At 25.0% G+C, this 16346-nt stretch overlaps 1 protein-coding gene across 2 annotated transcripts in view; it reads left to right on the plus strand.

The window, feature by feature from the left end:
* Positions 1 to 9592: 9592 nt before the first annotated feature.
* Positions 9593 to 16346, plus strand: part of LOC145837104 (E3 ubiquitin-protein ligase UBR4-like) — a 52701-nt gene continuing 45947 nt past the window's right edge. For both annotated transcript variants that reach the window (XM_082944873.1, XM_082944874.1), the window contains exons 1-10: positions 9593 to 9725; positions 9834 to 9937; positions 12594 to 12743; positions 13609 to 13698; positions 13910 to 13990; positions 14292 to 14463; positions 14921 to 15090; positions 15265 to 15356; positions 15437 to 15603; positions 15782 to 15947. In XM_082944873.1, coding sequence (XP_082800999.1) covers positions 9619 to 9725; positions 9834 to 9937; positions 12594 to 12743; positions 13609 to 13698; positions 13910 to 13990; positions 14292 to 14463; positions 14921 to 15090; positions 15265 to 15356; positions 15437 to 15603; positions 15782 to 15947 — 1299 coding nt within the window. In that variant the 5' untranslated portion in view covers positions 9593 to 9618. The remainder of the gene's footprint in view (positions 9726 to 9833; positions 9938 to 12593; positions 12744 to 13608; positions 13699 to 13909; positions 13991 to 14291; positions 14464 to 14920; positions 15091 to 15264; positions 15357 to 15436; positions 15604 to 15781; positions 15948 to 16346) is intronic.

A 16346-nucleotide genomic window follows, 5' to 3' on the forward strand; every position in this document is an offset into this window, starting at 1 on the left:
AAGATTAGTTTATATATTTTTAAATAAAAACTTTCAATTCATCAAAACAATTTTTCAAACACTTAAAGGTATAAATAATAACAACACGGTTTAATAGGTAAGATAACACTTTGACTTTTATAAATTCTAATGTACATTAGCACGTGCTTTTATTTTAGAAAATTCACTAAAAAAATTCTGTGTAAATCAGGAGAAGTTTAAATATTTTATATTAAAAACAAGGTTTTAATCGGTTCCCAACGCCACTTGAGTTTGAAAATTTTGGCTCTGTTTTAAAAACCAACTCAAGGAGCACACAACTATATTAAAAGTATTGTCAATAAAATAATACTAAAAAAAAAAAAAAATATCATACTTCTGAATTCGAACCGAGACACTATTTGTTTTTCTATGCAGATATCTTTGAGTTTTTCAATGTAGCTAAGTATTTAGAAAGCATGGTTTCAATTTGAATCAAACATAGTATTTTTATTTAAGATTTTTATCGAATAGAATTTTAATTACGACTTCAATGTCAATTGAAAATAATTAAAGTATGCGTTAATTAACACATATAAACTTAGTTTTTAATATAAAATAATTTTTAACTTAACAATACAAAAAATGTCACTTAATTGGTATGTTTATTGACTTAATAAAGTTTATACATTTATTATTTTTTATTGAGTTTTATTTCAATTACATTGTTCTAAAATTAAAGCATATGTAAGCATAGGCAACAAGGAAACTATTTACTTAATAAATCTTTTAAACTTTTTAACGAATATACAATGTTTAAGTTTATTATAAAAAAACAGTAATAATCAACTAGATACAAATCAGTTATAGCCTTTGATAAATATGTTTTTCATTTTTCATTATAAATATAACAGTTCACAAATATAAAACATGTACTTTAATACACTAAAACTTAGAAATTTTATCTTTAACACTTTTAATTATACAAATTTTGCTTGAAATTTACAGTTTATTTTTTTTAAAAGAACGGTTTGTACGTCATCTGATTTTGATATACATCATAAAGTTTTAAATTAATTAAAAAAATAATACAATTTTGAAACAATTTAAAAAAAAAAATATATTTTTTTTTAATTTTACTTTAAAAACTATAAGAAGTTTTTACTGCCTATAAAAGTTTTACTGTATAGGTAGGAAAGGTTGTACATTAAATATGTATGTTACAATAATAGATGTTACAATCAAGTATTGCATGCATTAATTTTTGGATATACTGCACATAGCAGTGTTTTGTCAATTTTTTACTTGTGAAATCCAAATCTTTAAACATAAAACAACTAAGTTTGTATATAATAATAAATTCTTACCATAAAGTTTATAAAACTTAGAAATAATTAAATACGGTTCATACATGTTTGTCATTAAAACATAAACAAACGTAGTGTTATGTTGTAACTTATATTGTAAGTTTTACAGCTCCATTGTTTGTATAGTTAGATGAGGACATAATTTTTACTATAAAGTGATGTGTTTAAATAAATTATAAATTTATATAGTAATCTATACATTGGACTATAAGTTCTTTGACTAGATGATAAATAAACATTTTACATAAACATAGACATAATTTTTACTATAAAGTGATATGTTTAAATAAATTAGAAATTTATACAGTAATCTATACATTGGACTATAAGTTCTTTGACTAGATGATAAAAAAACATTTATACAAATACACACATCACAATAAAATTGTTTCAAACTAAAATTAGTTAAACGGTAAATAATTTTGAATTATTATTTGTTACTTAATACCTTTTTTTTAATAAAGTGATTAATTTTTGCTTTCTAATTGTTGACCGAGGGACTCAGCGTTTTTTTAAATGCTTTAATAAACCTATTCAGTTTTGAGATATGTTTTCTAAGCATCAACTTTTGTTTGAAAATCCGAAAAACCTTTGCTTTTACACAGACCTCTTCAAAAATTTCACTAGATTTGAAAATAGGGAATACTAACATTTCCAACCCGCGCTCAATTCCCACCCATACGATTCCCACCCGCTTAATTCCAACCCGGATCAAATCCCACCCGAATCAATTCCAACCCGATCAAATCCCACCCGAATCAAATCCCACCCGATCAATTCGAACCCGATCAATTCCAAACCGGATCAAATCCCTTCCGATCATTTCCAACCCGAATCTAATCCCTTCCGATCAATTCCCACCCGATCAATTCCCACCCGATAAATTCCCATCCGATCAATTCCCACCCGAATCAATTCCCACCCGATCAAATCCAACCCAAATCAAATTCCACCCGAATCAATTCCAACCCGATCAAATCCTATCCGAATCAATTCCCACCCGATCAAATCCAACCCGAATCAATTCCCACCCTATCAAATACCGCCAGAATCAAATCCCACCCGATTAAATCCCACCCAAATCAAATCCAACCAACACAATTCCAACACGAATTAAATATTGGCCAAATCAAATCCCAACCGATTAATTCCCATTCGATAAATTCCCTCACCTTCAATTCCCATCCAGGTAAGTTCTCACTCGAATGAATTCTCATTCGACTCAATCCAGTTCATAAATGTTTTAAATAAAATAATCATCAACCTTTATATATGTTATACGATTAGTTCAGATCATATGTTTTATGCATAAATTCTAATCTGTTTAAGTTTTGTACATATAAAGTTTAGAAGAAAGATTGATTATAAGATTTTTTTTAAGTTTAAAATTTCATATTACCTCATGTATTTAGACTAAAAAAGTTTTCTTTAATAACGTTTAACAAATAAATTTTTTTTTTATAATAGCTTTTAATGAGAGAAATTATAAATTTAACAAGTTTTTATTGTTTTTATTTTATAAGCTGTACCTAACTGCAGGGGGTGTTTAAACTGGTTATCTGGAGCCTGTGCGGTTACCTGGAAGTTTTTGATAATTTGTCTGGTTATAAATATATATTCAACTTTTCATCTCTCAATTTTCAATAATGTTGATATTTTAGTTATTTTAAAAATGTAGAACACAACGTTAAAAAAAAATTCTAAGTTCTTTAGTGGCATTGATTTAGTTGAGACAATTTTTATATAAGGCATTTAAGCCAATAACTTAAATATTGTAGTATATGTGTCAGTTTTCGTTTTTGTTCGTTATTAAATTCTTTTATTTCTGAAATTGGTTAATAATATTTATAATTATAAACCTTTGGTTAATTCTCGTACTACATTATTAATGAAGATAAATTTATTGAAAGTGCTTTTAACATACATATTTGAAAATCAATTTTTTAAGTACTATAGCAGTAGATATTAAGTTATAATAATTTTAAGGAGGTGTTTAAAAATAGCATAAAAGACAATTGATAAATATGCATTTAAACATATTTTAAATTATATTGATTTTAAATTAAACAGTAAAACAAATGTTTTTTACCCTGTATAATTTTAAACATTTACATCAGTTTTTGTGTAACAATAAGTTTTTGTTTGTTATTTGAATTTTTTTTTAAACTCATCTATTTTCACATAAATAATAAAACACATGTTTTAGAAAAAAAAACTTCATAGTTACAATAAAAATAAGCTCATTTTTAGGTAGATATAGTACACAATTAATTTAATTGGTTTAATAGCTGAGACTTAAAGAAAAAATTGAATAACAACCGAATAAGAACTTTTTTGAATAACAAATATTTTTTAAATAGACCAATTTTTCTATAATAAGCTATTCGCGCTGCAGGCATCAAATACTTAAAATTGGTGTTAATACTAAAAACCATATTATGGTTCCGATACTAAAAACTTAATTATTATTTAAACCTGATCTGGATAAACTTTAGTAACAATGACAGCATTTTACAAGTAACAGACCAATTTTCTGTTGCTCGCAAGTCGTAATTATTTAATTATCGTAGTTATTAACAAACAAAAATGACATTAAACTAAAAACATGATAACATAAGCAACAGTAACAGTTTTAGCTTAAATAAAAAGTCATTTTTACCTTACTAATTTTATATTTCAAAAGATTTTTAAAAATACAAATACTAAAGTTTTTATGTGTGTTCCAAATGTATTGAAAAATTTTAATTTGTAAAAGAATAAATATAATTGGGTTTGATAATTTAGCGGAAATAAACCGGGTAGGAGTTATGTTGATGGGAATGGATTCGGGTAAGAAATGATCGGGTAGGAATTGATTTGGGTGGGATTTGATCGGGTAGGATTTGATTCGGGTTGGATTTGAATGGGTGGAATTTGATTCGGGTAAGAATTGTGCGGGTGGGATTTGATTTAGGTGGGAAATGATCGGGTGGAAAATGATCAGGTGGGATTTGATTCGGGTTGGATTTGATCGGGTGGGATTTCAATCAGAAGGGAATTGTGCGGGTGGGAAATAATCGGGTGGGATTCTATTTGGGTTGGAATTGATCGGGTGGGAATTGTGCGCAGGTTGGAACTGAACGGTTCCCGAAAAAAGATGTTGAATAAAACAAAATTTTTTTATAGAAAATGTTTACGAGAGTTAAAGTCTTTAACTCATTCAAAAAATACAAATCAAATGTTCTTGTAAAATATTGATTTTGTAGATGCAAATAAAATATTAAACAATTTAAATATATTTAAATATTTTTCGTTCTAGTTTTGAGAATAAAAGTTTTGTGAGAAAATAGAGAAAAAATGTCTGAAAAAATCATAGTACATTTAAATGTACTTTAACATTTAAGTTAACGACAAAACCAGTTTAAGTTGTTTAACAGTAGACAGTATTCGTTTATTTTTTCAATATTTTTAAGTTGTGGACTGAAACGAAATAGTTTTAGGCTTTTAACCAAAGTATTAAAATTTGTATAAATATTTAACAGTAACAAATTAATTAAATTTTTTTTTCATTTGTTTTTAAATTGTACTATTTTTTGTGTAATACTTTTGTTCTATAAATTTTTTGCTAGTCATTAATTTCTTTTTAAGTTAAGAAACTTTTTAAGCATATAAAACATTGCATGTCAGTTTATTTTAGAAGCTAGTTTATATATTAGATTGTTTGCATCGCAGCTAGTTACTCTACATAAAATTTTCTATAAACTTATTTTGTCATCATGATAATTCAAACGATTTAATCAGTAAAGTAGCAACTAAGATTACATTCCCATCATCATTGTTTTTAATGCTAAGTTACTAGGACAAGCGAAGTTACTCAAGCATCATTTGCATTGTTTTGGATAAGGTGTTTTTAAAATCAACTAGATCAAAACAAATAATCATATTAAAAAACTAAAATTTTCAAATGTAATTAAACATTGAAAACTTTTGTTGGACAACATGATTATATAAGAATTTGCAATTATAAGAATCAGCAATTTATTATATTACTTTGCTTTATATTTATTTTTTTAATGACTTTTGCTAACTAGCAGGTACACTATTAATATATGTTCACTTCAAACAATATCAAAAGACTAAATTTTTAAAATTTAAATATAAAAATGTAATAGTTTTATTTACAAAAACTAAGAATTAGTTTTATAAATTTTAATAGAAGTAATAAGTTTAAGTTCCACAACAAAAGTTTTTAAAACATGTTAGTTAGTTTAACTTTCCAAATAAAGCACTTATGTTTATTAAAGATGAAATTATAAGTAAACTAATTTTTATTATGTAAAGGTTTGTTCACATCAGTAAAGTCAGGCAAATCAATAGAAAGAAAAACCTTAGTGCTCACAACTATGGTTAACAGATTGGTGTGGAGGAAGACCTTTTGGTCATTGAGCCTCACATCATATATTTTGTAAATAACTTTGATGAGTTAGATATAGAACTAATAAAATTTAACTTTAAGATCAGTATAAATGAATTAAATTTATTTTATATTTCAATTAAATAAAGAAATTAGTTCTTAAAGAAAAGAAATGGTGTGCACTTATTATAAAACCCATGACTGCCAATATTAACTATGAAAACCATAGTCTATTATGGGCACCATATCGTCTCCTCTCAAAGATTTTGATTTTTATGATCATGTACATTCACATTTTTCTTGTTGCCCTCTCTACATGAGCAACCCTGAAAAATCAATAAAAAGGTCAATAATAAAACAAAAAGGGAGAAGTGGTAAAATTGCTACAATTAACATATTTTTCTTCTATATATGTAAAAACAACCATGGGTATAAGCATTAATGTAGAGCATAACCTATTCTAAAAACATAAACAGATCTATGTGCTTATAAGTACAAAAAAAGAAAATGTTTAGTATCTTGAGCTTTTTTAATATGTAATTTACTCAGTTAAAATAACTAGTTCTCGCACTAATAAATACCAGATACATGTAAGAAAATAAAAATAAATAAGTCACACTCATGAATGTCCAACTAAATGATAAGAAAAATAATATAAAAAAGAAAAAAAAACTTAACAACTACTAAACTAAATAATATATTAATTAAATTGTACATTCACTCAAAAATATTAATAAACAAAACAAATTACAACTATACATATTCAAAAACTTTTATTACTTATAAAATAAACTTTGAAGTTATTTATAAAACAAAAAAACAAAAATAATAATCCTACTAAATTACAAAACTCACATGAAAGGTTTTAGCTTAAAAATTAAAAAAAAAATACAAAAAACATGAAATTGAGCCTCTTAACTATAAGTTTTTTGAAAATTTGATCTTAATTTAATTTTAAGTACACACTAAGTGCTTATTACAAACTAATTTCAGTAGTTTTTTTAAGTAGCTTTTTTTAAATAGTTTTTTATGTTTTGTATTATTCTTATTTATTTTGATTCATTTTTAGTCTACCAGCAAAAAAGTTTTGTAGTAAATCTAGACTTGTAGACACTAGAATTTTTTTTCCTCTATAGTCTATACTACCCTGTGTTATATATAATTAATCAATTACAATAATCAATAACAGCAATTTACCTAAACAAGAACCTTTAGTTTAGATGTTCCAACATTTTAATTTCACACTTTAAAACAACATTATCTGTCATAGTAGTTCTAGTTATATTTTTTACTTTTTGAATTTGTTTTTGAAGTTATAAATAAAGGTTCGAATAACTTTGTAAAATATAAAAGTACATATCAAGTAATTGAGGACTTAAGAAACGCTCAAATCTCAAAACTGGTATTTGAACGATAACAAACACGAAAACGGAGAATAAGACCAAAAATCCAAATTGAGTGGCCACTGCCACCACTTATGTTGAAGACAATTAACTGTGACATTTTTTAAAGCACAAAATAAACAAATATGTGTCAAAAAATGAGCTACTAATCATTGACATAATTGACTGCTGCAGTTAGTTAAAAATTGCTTGGTTTATTTTTTACTATAAATTTGTTAGAGCCTTAGGGGAGATAATCACTTTTTTTTTAAAGTTGGTCTTATTTTTTACATCAATGCAGCTGTTTTTTACTGATTTTAAACATTATTAGGAACTTTTAAGTTTTAGGCAATCAAAGTTAAAGATTTCTATAGGTGCTTTATGGTAGGCGCAAACTAAATAAAAATTCATCTCTTTAGTTTTATTTAGATTGTTTTTAAACTTGTATAGTCTAGTGTTTAATAAATTTTAAACAACTTGTAAAAAAGATACTTATTTAATTTTTTATCAAATTTTTTGTTTACAAAAAACTAATAAAACATCCATTTAATTATTTTTTCAAAATCTGCTTCCTGTAAGTTGTTTTTCGTATAAGGTAAATATAAATTTTCTAAAAATTTGAAGAAAATTGCTTTAAGAATGAAAGATTGGAAATATTTTTAGTGATTTTGACAAAACTTTGGTATAATAAGACTTAGGTTTTTTTATACAAAGTTGGTTATACCTTGAAGTTAAATCATGTTTTTTGTTCTATAACGACTATATTATTGTATATAATTGAACTATCCATATAGCCTTAATTTTAATTAACATTTGACTTACCCTATTGTTTAATACTTTAAAGCCTTAGGGGTCAACCTTGATTTTTACATATTGATCTTATTTTGTAGAGTTGTATCTTAGCTATCAGAAACTTTTAACCACTGGACAAAATTCAAAGTAAAATTTGAGATATAAGTGGTAAACTCGAAAGGTTAGTTATAAAAGGAGAAACTAAAATTGCAAAAAAAAAAGTATTTCACTGAAAATCTATCTTTTTCTTCATGTTTTAACCAACCTTTTAGTTTTTACAATAATTCCTTTACTAATACTTTTCTTTTCAATGTAGGATATTTTTTTATTGAAAAATAAAGATTTATTTAAAAATTACCATTAATTTTTTTTTGAAGTTTTATTTACTTTAATTTTGAAATTCTACTATTGAAAGTATATTAAGCTATATAAGGGGTGTTTCCTAAAAGTTTGAGATCTCTAGCTCAAAAAATGAAGGAAAAGATAACTTGTTATAAAATGTGAATGTAAATACAATACAAATGTTTGATGAATTAAATATAGTTTTTAATTCTTTAAAGCTGGCTTGTAGTTTATACTTTAAGCTTTCATATCAGAGCCAATGTTAACTTTTGTAAAAATAATGTTGGATCCCTATGACTTTTATAAGATACTTGATATTTAGTTTTAGTCAAAAGTAATTTCAGTTAGTAAAACTTGAAAAAAAAAAATTAAATCAAATTTGCAATTCATTCAATTTAAAGAAACATTTTTACTTAAATAAGATTTAGAATTTGAATATCCGCTCTGCAGTGAAACAGTGTAGTTTTGTTTCTTAAAATAATGAAACTTTAATTTTAAATCCCCTTCTTGACTAGGTAACTCTGTAAAAATTGTTGTTAATTCAATAGTTGGCAGGCTTTTATAAGCTGCAGGTCAATTTTTCTAGAAAAAGTTCTTTGTAGGCATCACTGTATAAAAAAGTTTTCTGTAGGATGCAGTTATTTCAAAATACTTGTACTAATCAATAAAAAAAAGCTATTTTAGATTAAAAATGTGACAAATGAACAAAAATGGAGCATTTGAAAGTTGTAGTTATTGAATTAAGAGCCTAGTTGTTGGTTATTACCACAATTATTTTCTAACTTTTGTTTTTTAAAATTTATATTTTGATCTAAAAGGTACTTGCTGGCCAAAGATTTTTCTTAGAGCTTCTAGCCTACTGGTGGCAGACTGCCAATCCCTGGTTTTAATTTAAAATCAACAATCATCCTTAAAGAATCTTATAGTTTTTAATAAAGGTGCTTTTTATCTTTAAAATTACTTTTTTTTACATTTGGTCATAAATTCTTATTGTTCAATAGTTTAAAAATCTTTAAAATATAATTATTTTAATACAAAGAAAATTTCCTAAAAGTTTGATGTTAGATGCTTAAGAAATTAAGAACTAATATAATTTAAATAGAATTCTAAAGTGCCAAGTAAAATGGCAAAAACAAATTGTTTTAGTGCTTGTTTATTAAGTTGACAGTTAAAGTTTATATTTTCAAAAGTATGTCTGTAAAGTTTAAATAATTAGTTCTGTTTTTAAGAGTTGTAAGAACCACTTATAAATTTATTTTCTATTTTTATTTAAAATTTTGTCTAGTTTGCATTTTTACAATTTAGTGTAGTACAATTATATGAACGTTTGCATTTATCATTAAAAATTATCTATTTGCAGTAAATAAGTATTATTTGACAAATTATGATAAGTTGGAAAAATGCAATTGAGCCTCTATATAGAAGTAATGAAGTGTTTGAGTTGTCAAAAAAAGATGATATAATAGCAATAGCTGATGCAATAAATAATAAGTGAGTGCTTAGTTTGTATAAAAAATATTAACTTTGCATCAAAAACTTATAAGTATTGAAAATTTTCAACTTCTAAAAAATAAAGACAAATAATTTTTATTTATACAGTAAAAAATGGATACTAAGTGTCACAGTTGAAACTTCAGAATCCAACTATTTGATAAATGTATTTGCATTAGCTAGCGAATTACTGTCTTCTTTTTCAAGCAAATGTTAGTATTAGTTTTTGTTTGTTCATTAATTTTTTAACATATTTTAATTTATTACCTAATACATAAAGACAAACTTAAAAATGAAGGATTGTTTTTAAGTGCGTTAAATGTATTTTGACAATATTAGTTTATTAAGGTTTAATATTAAATGTACACTTAAAACATTTCAAAGCAGAAACTACAAGTGTTCAGTTTTATTTAAATAAAAAACTTCAAATATAATTTTTTTTAATTACCTTATTACACTGCTAAACTTCATTTAAAACTTATACCAGGAGTTGAAGGTACTTATTGGTTGTGGGCCAAAATTTCAAGTTTTAATTTGCCAGTTTTAGATATAGTGACTTTTGAATAATCTATCAGTTTTAGTATTAATCACACAAAAAAATACCTTTAAAACTTTATAGATTAAAATGACTTTTAGCTACACATAGAAGGTACTATTTAATTTGTACATATTTATTGACCTTAATTCATAGTTAAATAGTATATTTTAGTTTTGATAAAATATATACTATCAAAACACTTGATAACCTAAATTTTATAATTTTATTTTTTAATTACAATCTAGCTTTCAATAAAAATCGAGTAACTTTTATACACTTTACATATAAACAACTATTTTTTCATATGTATTTTTAAATAGTATTTATTGAAAGTATTCTTGGCGAACTATACAACTTGCTTTCTTTAAAAAAATCAGTAATTTTTAAACTACTTAACAAAAATAAATTCATACCTGTTTGTATTATAAAAACTTAAAACAAATTTTTGTAACATAGTTAATGGTTAAATACTCTAGTAGAATACTTGATTAATAATCAATAGTCTTATACATGGTTACCATTAAAATTATTGAGTTACATCAAACCAGCTTAAATATATTAAAACTTTAGAATAGCTAAAACTGACAGAACTGCTGTTATCCAAACTTAAATACCTAAAACACACTGTCATAAAAATTACATGATATGTACTTGGACTAAAAAAAATTAAATTTATAAACTTCAGTTTTTAAAAATGTTTTGAGAATTCAAAGAATTATTCAAAGAAATTTCATAAACACTTGAGTTTTTTAAAGTTACTTAAAAATCACAAAATTAAGCAGTAACACAGTTTATTTACGGTTAAAAAATTTATATACAGCAAAAACACAAAAGTTTAACTATCATAAGTTAGCTTTGAAAGGACAGATAAGTTTCTAAGATAATTTTTTTTAAGTATAAATATTTGTTAAGCCATTAATGAAATAAAAAACTTATTGTTTTTTGAGAATTAGGGCAATTTTTCATTATCATCCATTTGAAAAAGAACAAGTGTAAACCAATTTAATTAACAATACACAGACTTAATAAAATTAACATACCTAGATCAAGTATACATTTGAAAAAAATAAGTTCAAAAAAAAACATATGTGTATGTTAGTGTGCAATACATTAGAGTTAGATTAATTTGCAATAAAAAATTTTAGAAAAGAAATGAAAATATGGGGTTACATGACAATTCAATTTATCTAATAGTATTCAAAATTTTTAAATACCTAAAAATAGTTTTAAAAAATGAGCATCAGTGTACATACATTAATGAGCACCTGAATTAAGTCATATGCACTGATTGATTATCAAAATCAAAGATTTGTTCTGAATAAAAAAAAAATATAATAAGGATATGTGTACATTAGTGTGCAAAGAAATAAGTTTAGTGTGCACAGAAAGTTTATAAAAAAAGTTTAAAATGTATTTTAAACCAAAAAATTGTTTACCTTGTGTCTTTTTCTTATTCGGTTGAATTCTGTCTGTACACACTAAAATAAAAAAAAAATTCAAAAAGCAGTTGTAGTAGTAAACTATGCTATTTAACCTAAATTAAGTAAAAATAAAAAATCTGAAAGTGAGCATCTGTGTACATAGGTGTATTTAGAGATTAATTTAAAGTGCACAGTAAGTTGACTTTTAAACGTAAAAATGTGTCTGGACAAAAACTAGTTTATGTTATGTCATGTTCTTAATTTGTTTAAAATGTTTTAAAGCACGCATAAAAATTAGTGATAAAACGTAAATAAGAGGAACTTAAGTATAAAATACATGTTAAACTGAATAACTAAATTGTAAAGAAATCATATTTTAGTTAATTACTCTGCTTTACTTTTTTTAACAATGTAATGCATTTGCACTTAGTCTATTTAATAAGTATGTGCATATTACCTAAGTAACTTTTCCAAGTAGTTATAAAGCTTGGTTTTTGTTCACCAGTTGCTATTGTAAGAAGTTACTATCAAACAGAGAAAAAAACATTTCTAGAAAGCTAATCTGTCATTTTCACAGTTTCAAGCTTAAGCAGTAAAAATATTGATGCTTTCAAAATGTTATGCAGGGACATAAAAAAAATATATCATATGACAACAAATCACCAATAAAAAATCAACTTAAAATATTTTTTTTCAGCAGGCCACATTAACATGCTCGCGGGCAGCAGATTTTTCTTTGCGGGCCGCATTCTGTTTAAAGAAAAAGCGTCCTTGTGTGCCGCATTTTGCCGACCCCTGACTTATACTTATCTAAAACAAACATATGTTTATTTTTACACAGATATGTTTTATGCATACAACAAGATAACTAAAAAAGTGTTTAAAATTTTTATAATAATAAATAAACAGTGTTGAAAGAAGACGTGCAAAGAGTATCATCAGCTTGTCAGGTTGTAATTGAATTTTGTGTCAAGCAGTTTGTTTGCTGTGGTGTAAAACGTCTTAGCTTAAATGAAAAAAACTACTGTTTAAAAATTCTGGAATGCTTATGTTCTGCAGGTTTGTATTCATTAAAAAAATGTTTTTCTAAAAATTTATAGTTGTAATATATTGTGTGCTTTTGAAAGAGTTAATATAATTCCTATAAGGTTTACTTCATAAATCATAATTTGTTATTTTTGAGATAATACTCATACTGTTTTTAAATACAGCTTAAGAAATGATAACTAATACAAAACTACATTAGTTTGAGTTTAAATTTGTAAAAAAATTTATACTATTTGTATGAATAAAAATTAAATAACAGCTCAAGATCTATCTGATTGATTAACTTGATAATTTATGAAAGAATTTTTAAATCAATAAATTCTTATTTTTAATATGATTTAATAAACTAAATTTGTTATCTTAAATTTTTAACAGAAATTTCAAAATAAAAAAAAACTTATGGAAAATTACTCTTATATTTTTAAATGTTTTCAAAAACTTACTTTAACTAGAGTTTGAAGATATTTCTGACCATATAGTAACATATAGTAACATATATTTGTATAGTAAGTATACTAAATAACTATAAACTTTACTTTGTTTCTGAAAAAATAGCTAAGCTGTATTACATATAATAACAAATTTGATTGATAAGTTTTTATTTAGTAAATAAAAGAAGTTGTTTTAACCATTTATAAAAATTGTTTTAATAAAATTTAGTTTTTCTGCCAATGACCAAAGTTAAAATAGATTAATTGTTTAAGTGTTTAATGGATATATTATTTACCATAAAAAAAGCTGTTTTGTGGTAACTTGTATCAAAATTCATTGAAATTAGTTAAGATAGTTTTTAAAGTTTCATAATAAATTCCAGTATTTATAATTTGAAAAGATAGGACATTTTTTTAAAATATAACTTGCAGTTTTACTTTGACAGATTTCAAAATTTCCAAGTTTGATATTCAAACATCTCAGGCATTGTTACAAACAATGGAAACTCCAACTTGCACTGATGCTGTTGTAAAAGGTAGGCTTTTGGTTCATTGTAAAATTCATAATGTTGCATAAAGTTGCTTATTAATAATTTTTTTAAAAAGGTAAGAAAACTAAAGTTCCTTTGTAAAAACACTGTAGTATTTAAGATGGTTTAAATAAAGTTAATTTTTAATATTACATGTAATAACTTTTTATTATACTGAAAACTTTTTATTTAAAATTTATTTTGTACCTGTTCTTAGATGTTAGCATCGCTGAAAGACCTTCATTTTCCATTGATGTGTTTTCTCTGCTACACCAGAAGAAAACCAAGGTCAATTCTAGTGAGTGCAACTTGATTGTATTTTTCACTCTTAAACTACTAAACTTTTTTAAGTTGTAATGAAATAAAACGATTTTAACTGTGTTTCTTTATAAGAAATTGTTTGCAGAACTAAAGTTTACAAGAACAGTTAATACATGGACTAACACCAAAATGTTATAAACACACTTGATTATATTTTGAACTGTGAAAAGTCCTAAATTATGTTTTCCTGAACTAGATTTTTTATAAACTATTATAGTAAAGTAGATAAATGAATTAAAATTTACCAAAAAATATCATTTTATAATAATCTTATAAAGTGTCAGTTGCAACTAACTTTGTGGAAACGAATATGCAAGTTTTAAAAGATTTATCAATAAAATACAAAATGTTTCTTTCGTTGCTGAAATTGCCACCCTATTACCATCATGAGTCAACACCGAACTACAAACAACCCTCTAATGCAGATGAAGCAAGAACTACTCGAAAAATGTGGGTATTTTTTTCAAGTATAGGTTAAAGGTACAGCTGACCTTAAAAATTAAATGTTATTTTTATTTTATAGAATTTTTAATTCATGTTTTATTAGTATTCATAATTGTCAAAGCTTGAAGTGTTCCAATTTAAAATTAATTTTTCTTTAAGCTGATTTTAGAATAGTTAAATGTATGAAGTAGTTTATAGTTGTTTAAATTCTGTGAAAAACATTTAATATATTCATTATTCTATAACACTGTTTAATCTTAGAAGTTACTAAAGTTCTAAAAAGCTTTTATAATTTATAAAAGATAAGAAGATTGTGAAAAAAAGTAAAATATATCTTTTAAATAGATATATTTTAAAAGATATATTTTACTTTTTATCACAATATAGTTTATATCTTTCTTTATTTTCACATGGTTTGCTGGATCTGTAAGTTTAAAAAGCTCTCATAAAATAATTATAACAGATTGGAAGACAGCAGCTTGTTCGTTCAAATGGTGAGAAGGTGCATGGTGCTGGAACTTCACGATGTTGAAAACAGTTCCGCTGCTCAGTTGCAAGAACACACACAAGTCGCTCTGTCGTGTCTGTGCATGTCGCGCGACGCTGCTAACCATTTCTGCCATGTGTACAAAAGTCAGTGTGCCCAAAATTATTTATGATAAGCACACCGTTATTATAAGGCTTTTTAAACTTAGAGATAAAAGTTTTTTTGATAGTATAAAGCTATGCTAACATGCAACCGATAAAAATGCGTTGTAAGTTCTTGAAAACCTTAAATATACTTTAGAATTTAATTTTTTGTTACAGATTTACCAGAAGCAACTGCTAAAAAAGGTTCAAAAAGCTCCAGTGTTAAAAAGAAGTTCAGTAAAAATGTTAAAAAGTCTATTGAAGACAGTGTAAGTTATTTAATTTTTCTAAATCACAGTGTTGTATAAATTAAATTAATCTTATTGAATTAATCAACAACATGTTGTAGATGAATATTCAAGAAATGTGTCGGAAATTAAAAACACCAGTCAAACTTGGAAATGCAGTTTTAAATAAGTACAAATCGGTAGCTTGTAGCTTGTCACACTCTGCGTTGATAAACCTCACTTCGTTTGAAATGAACGAAAGTCTTTCCTCGCTCGAGAAACTTGCATTGTAAGTTTTAAAAACTGAATCACGTACATGTTTTTTGAATATAGGTACTTTAATTTAGCTTAAGTAAAAGTAATTTAGTTCAAATTTTATACTAGTATTATCTATAGCTTTTGTTGTGACAAAAAAATTCTAAACAATTTAATTGCAATTTAAACAACATGCTCATATGAAATTTCAGAGGTTATTTCAAGAACAAGTTTTATCGGTGCATGGTTCTAACAGCATCAGACTTGTTAGACGCGGTAGTTGTACACCAGCCAAGCAGTTCGGCTACTAATGTTTCCAGTTTAAACGTTCGAGCGTATTTAAATCCTTTACAGTCGATTGTTAATTTTGCTAAAACAGTTAGTTTTGAAATATTTAATACAAAAAGTTTCTTTTTCTTATATACTTAAAACTTTAAGTTAAAACTCACATATTACTCCAGGTTAAAAATTATTTTTTGTCGTCTAATATCAAAGTTTTATTCGAATCAAAACAGTTTTGTAAATTTTATGTCGCTCTTATGTTTCAATACTTGAAAAAATTCTAGACTATGTGCCTGTATTAGGTTTTGTTGACTTCTATCTGTTAGATAAAAGAAAAATTACACAAAAAGCTTACTTCATATAAGACAATTATAAAAAATCGTTGTATTTTTAATTAAAAGTCCTATAATTGATTTTAAAATCACCATTTAGTTACATTTACTTGAAGTATTCAAAAATACCGTAATAATTTGTAATAGTTCAATAATAAACTAT

This window comes from Thalia democratica, chromosome 5, assembly GCF_965202585.1.
Source record: "Thalia democratica chromosome 5, ktThaDemo2.hap1.1, whole genome shotgun sequence".
Taxonomy (NCBI): domain Eukaryota; kingdom Metazoa; phylum Chordata; class Thaliacea; order Salpida; family Salpidae; genus Thalia; species Thalia democratica.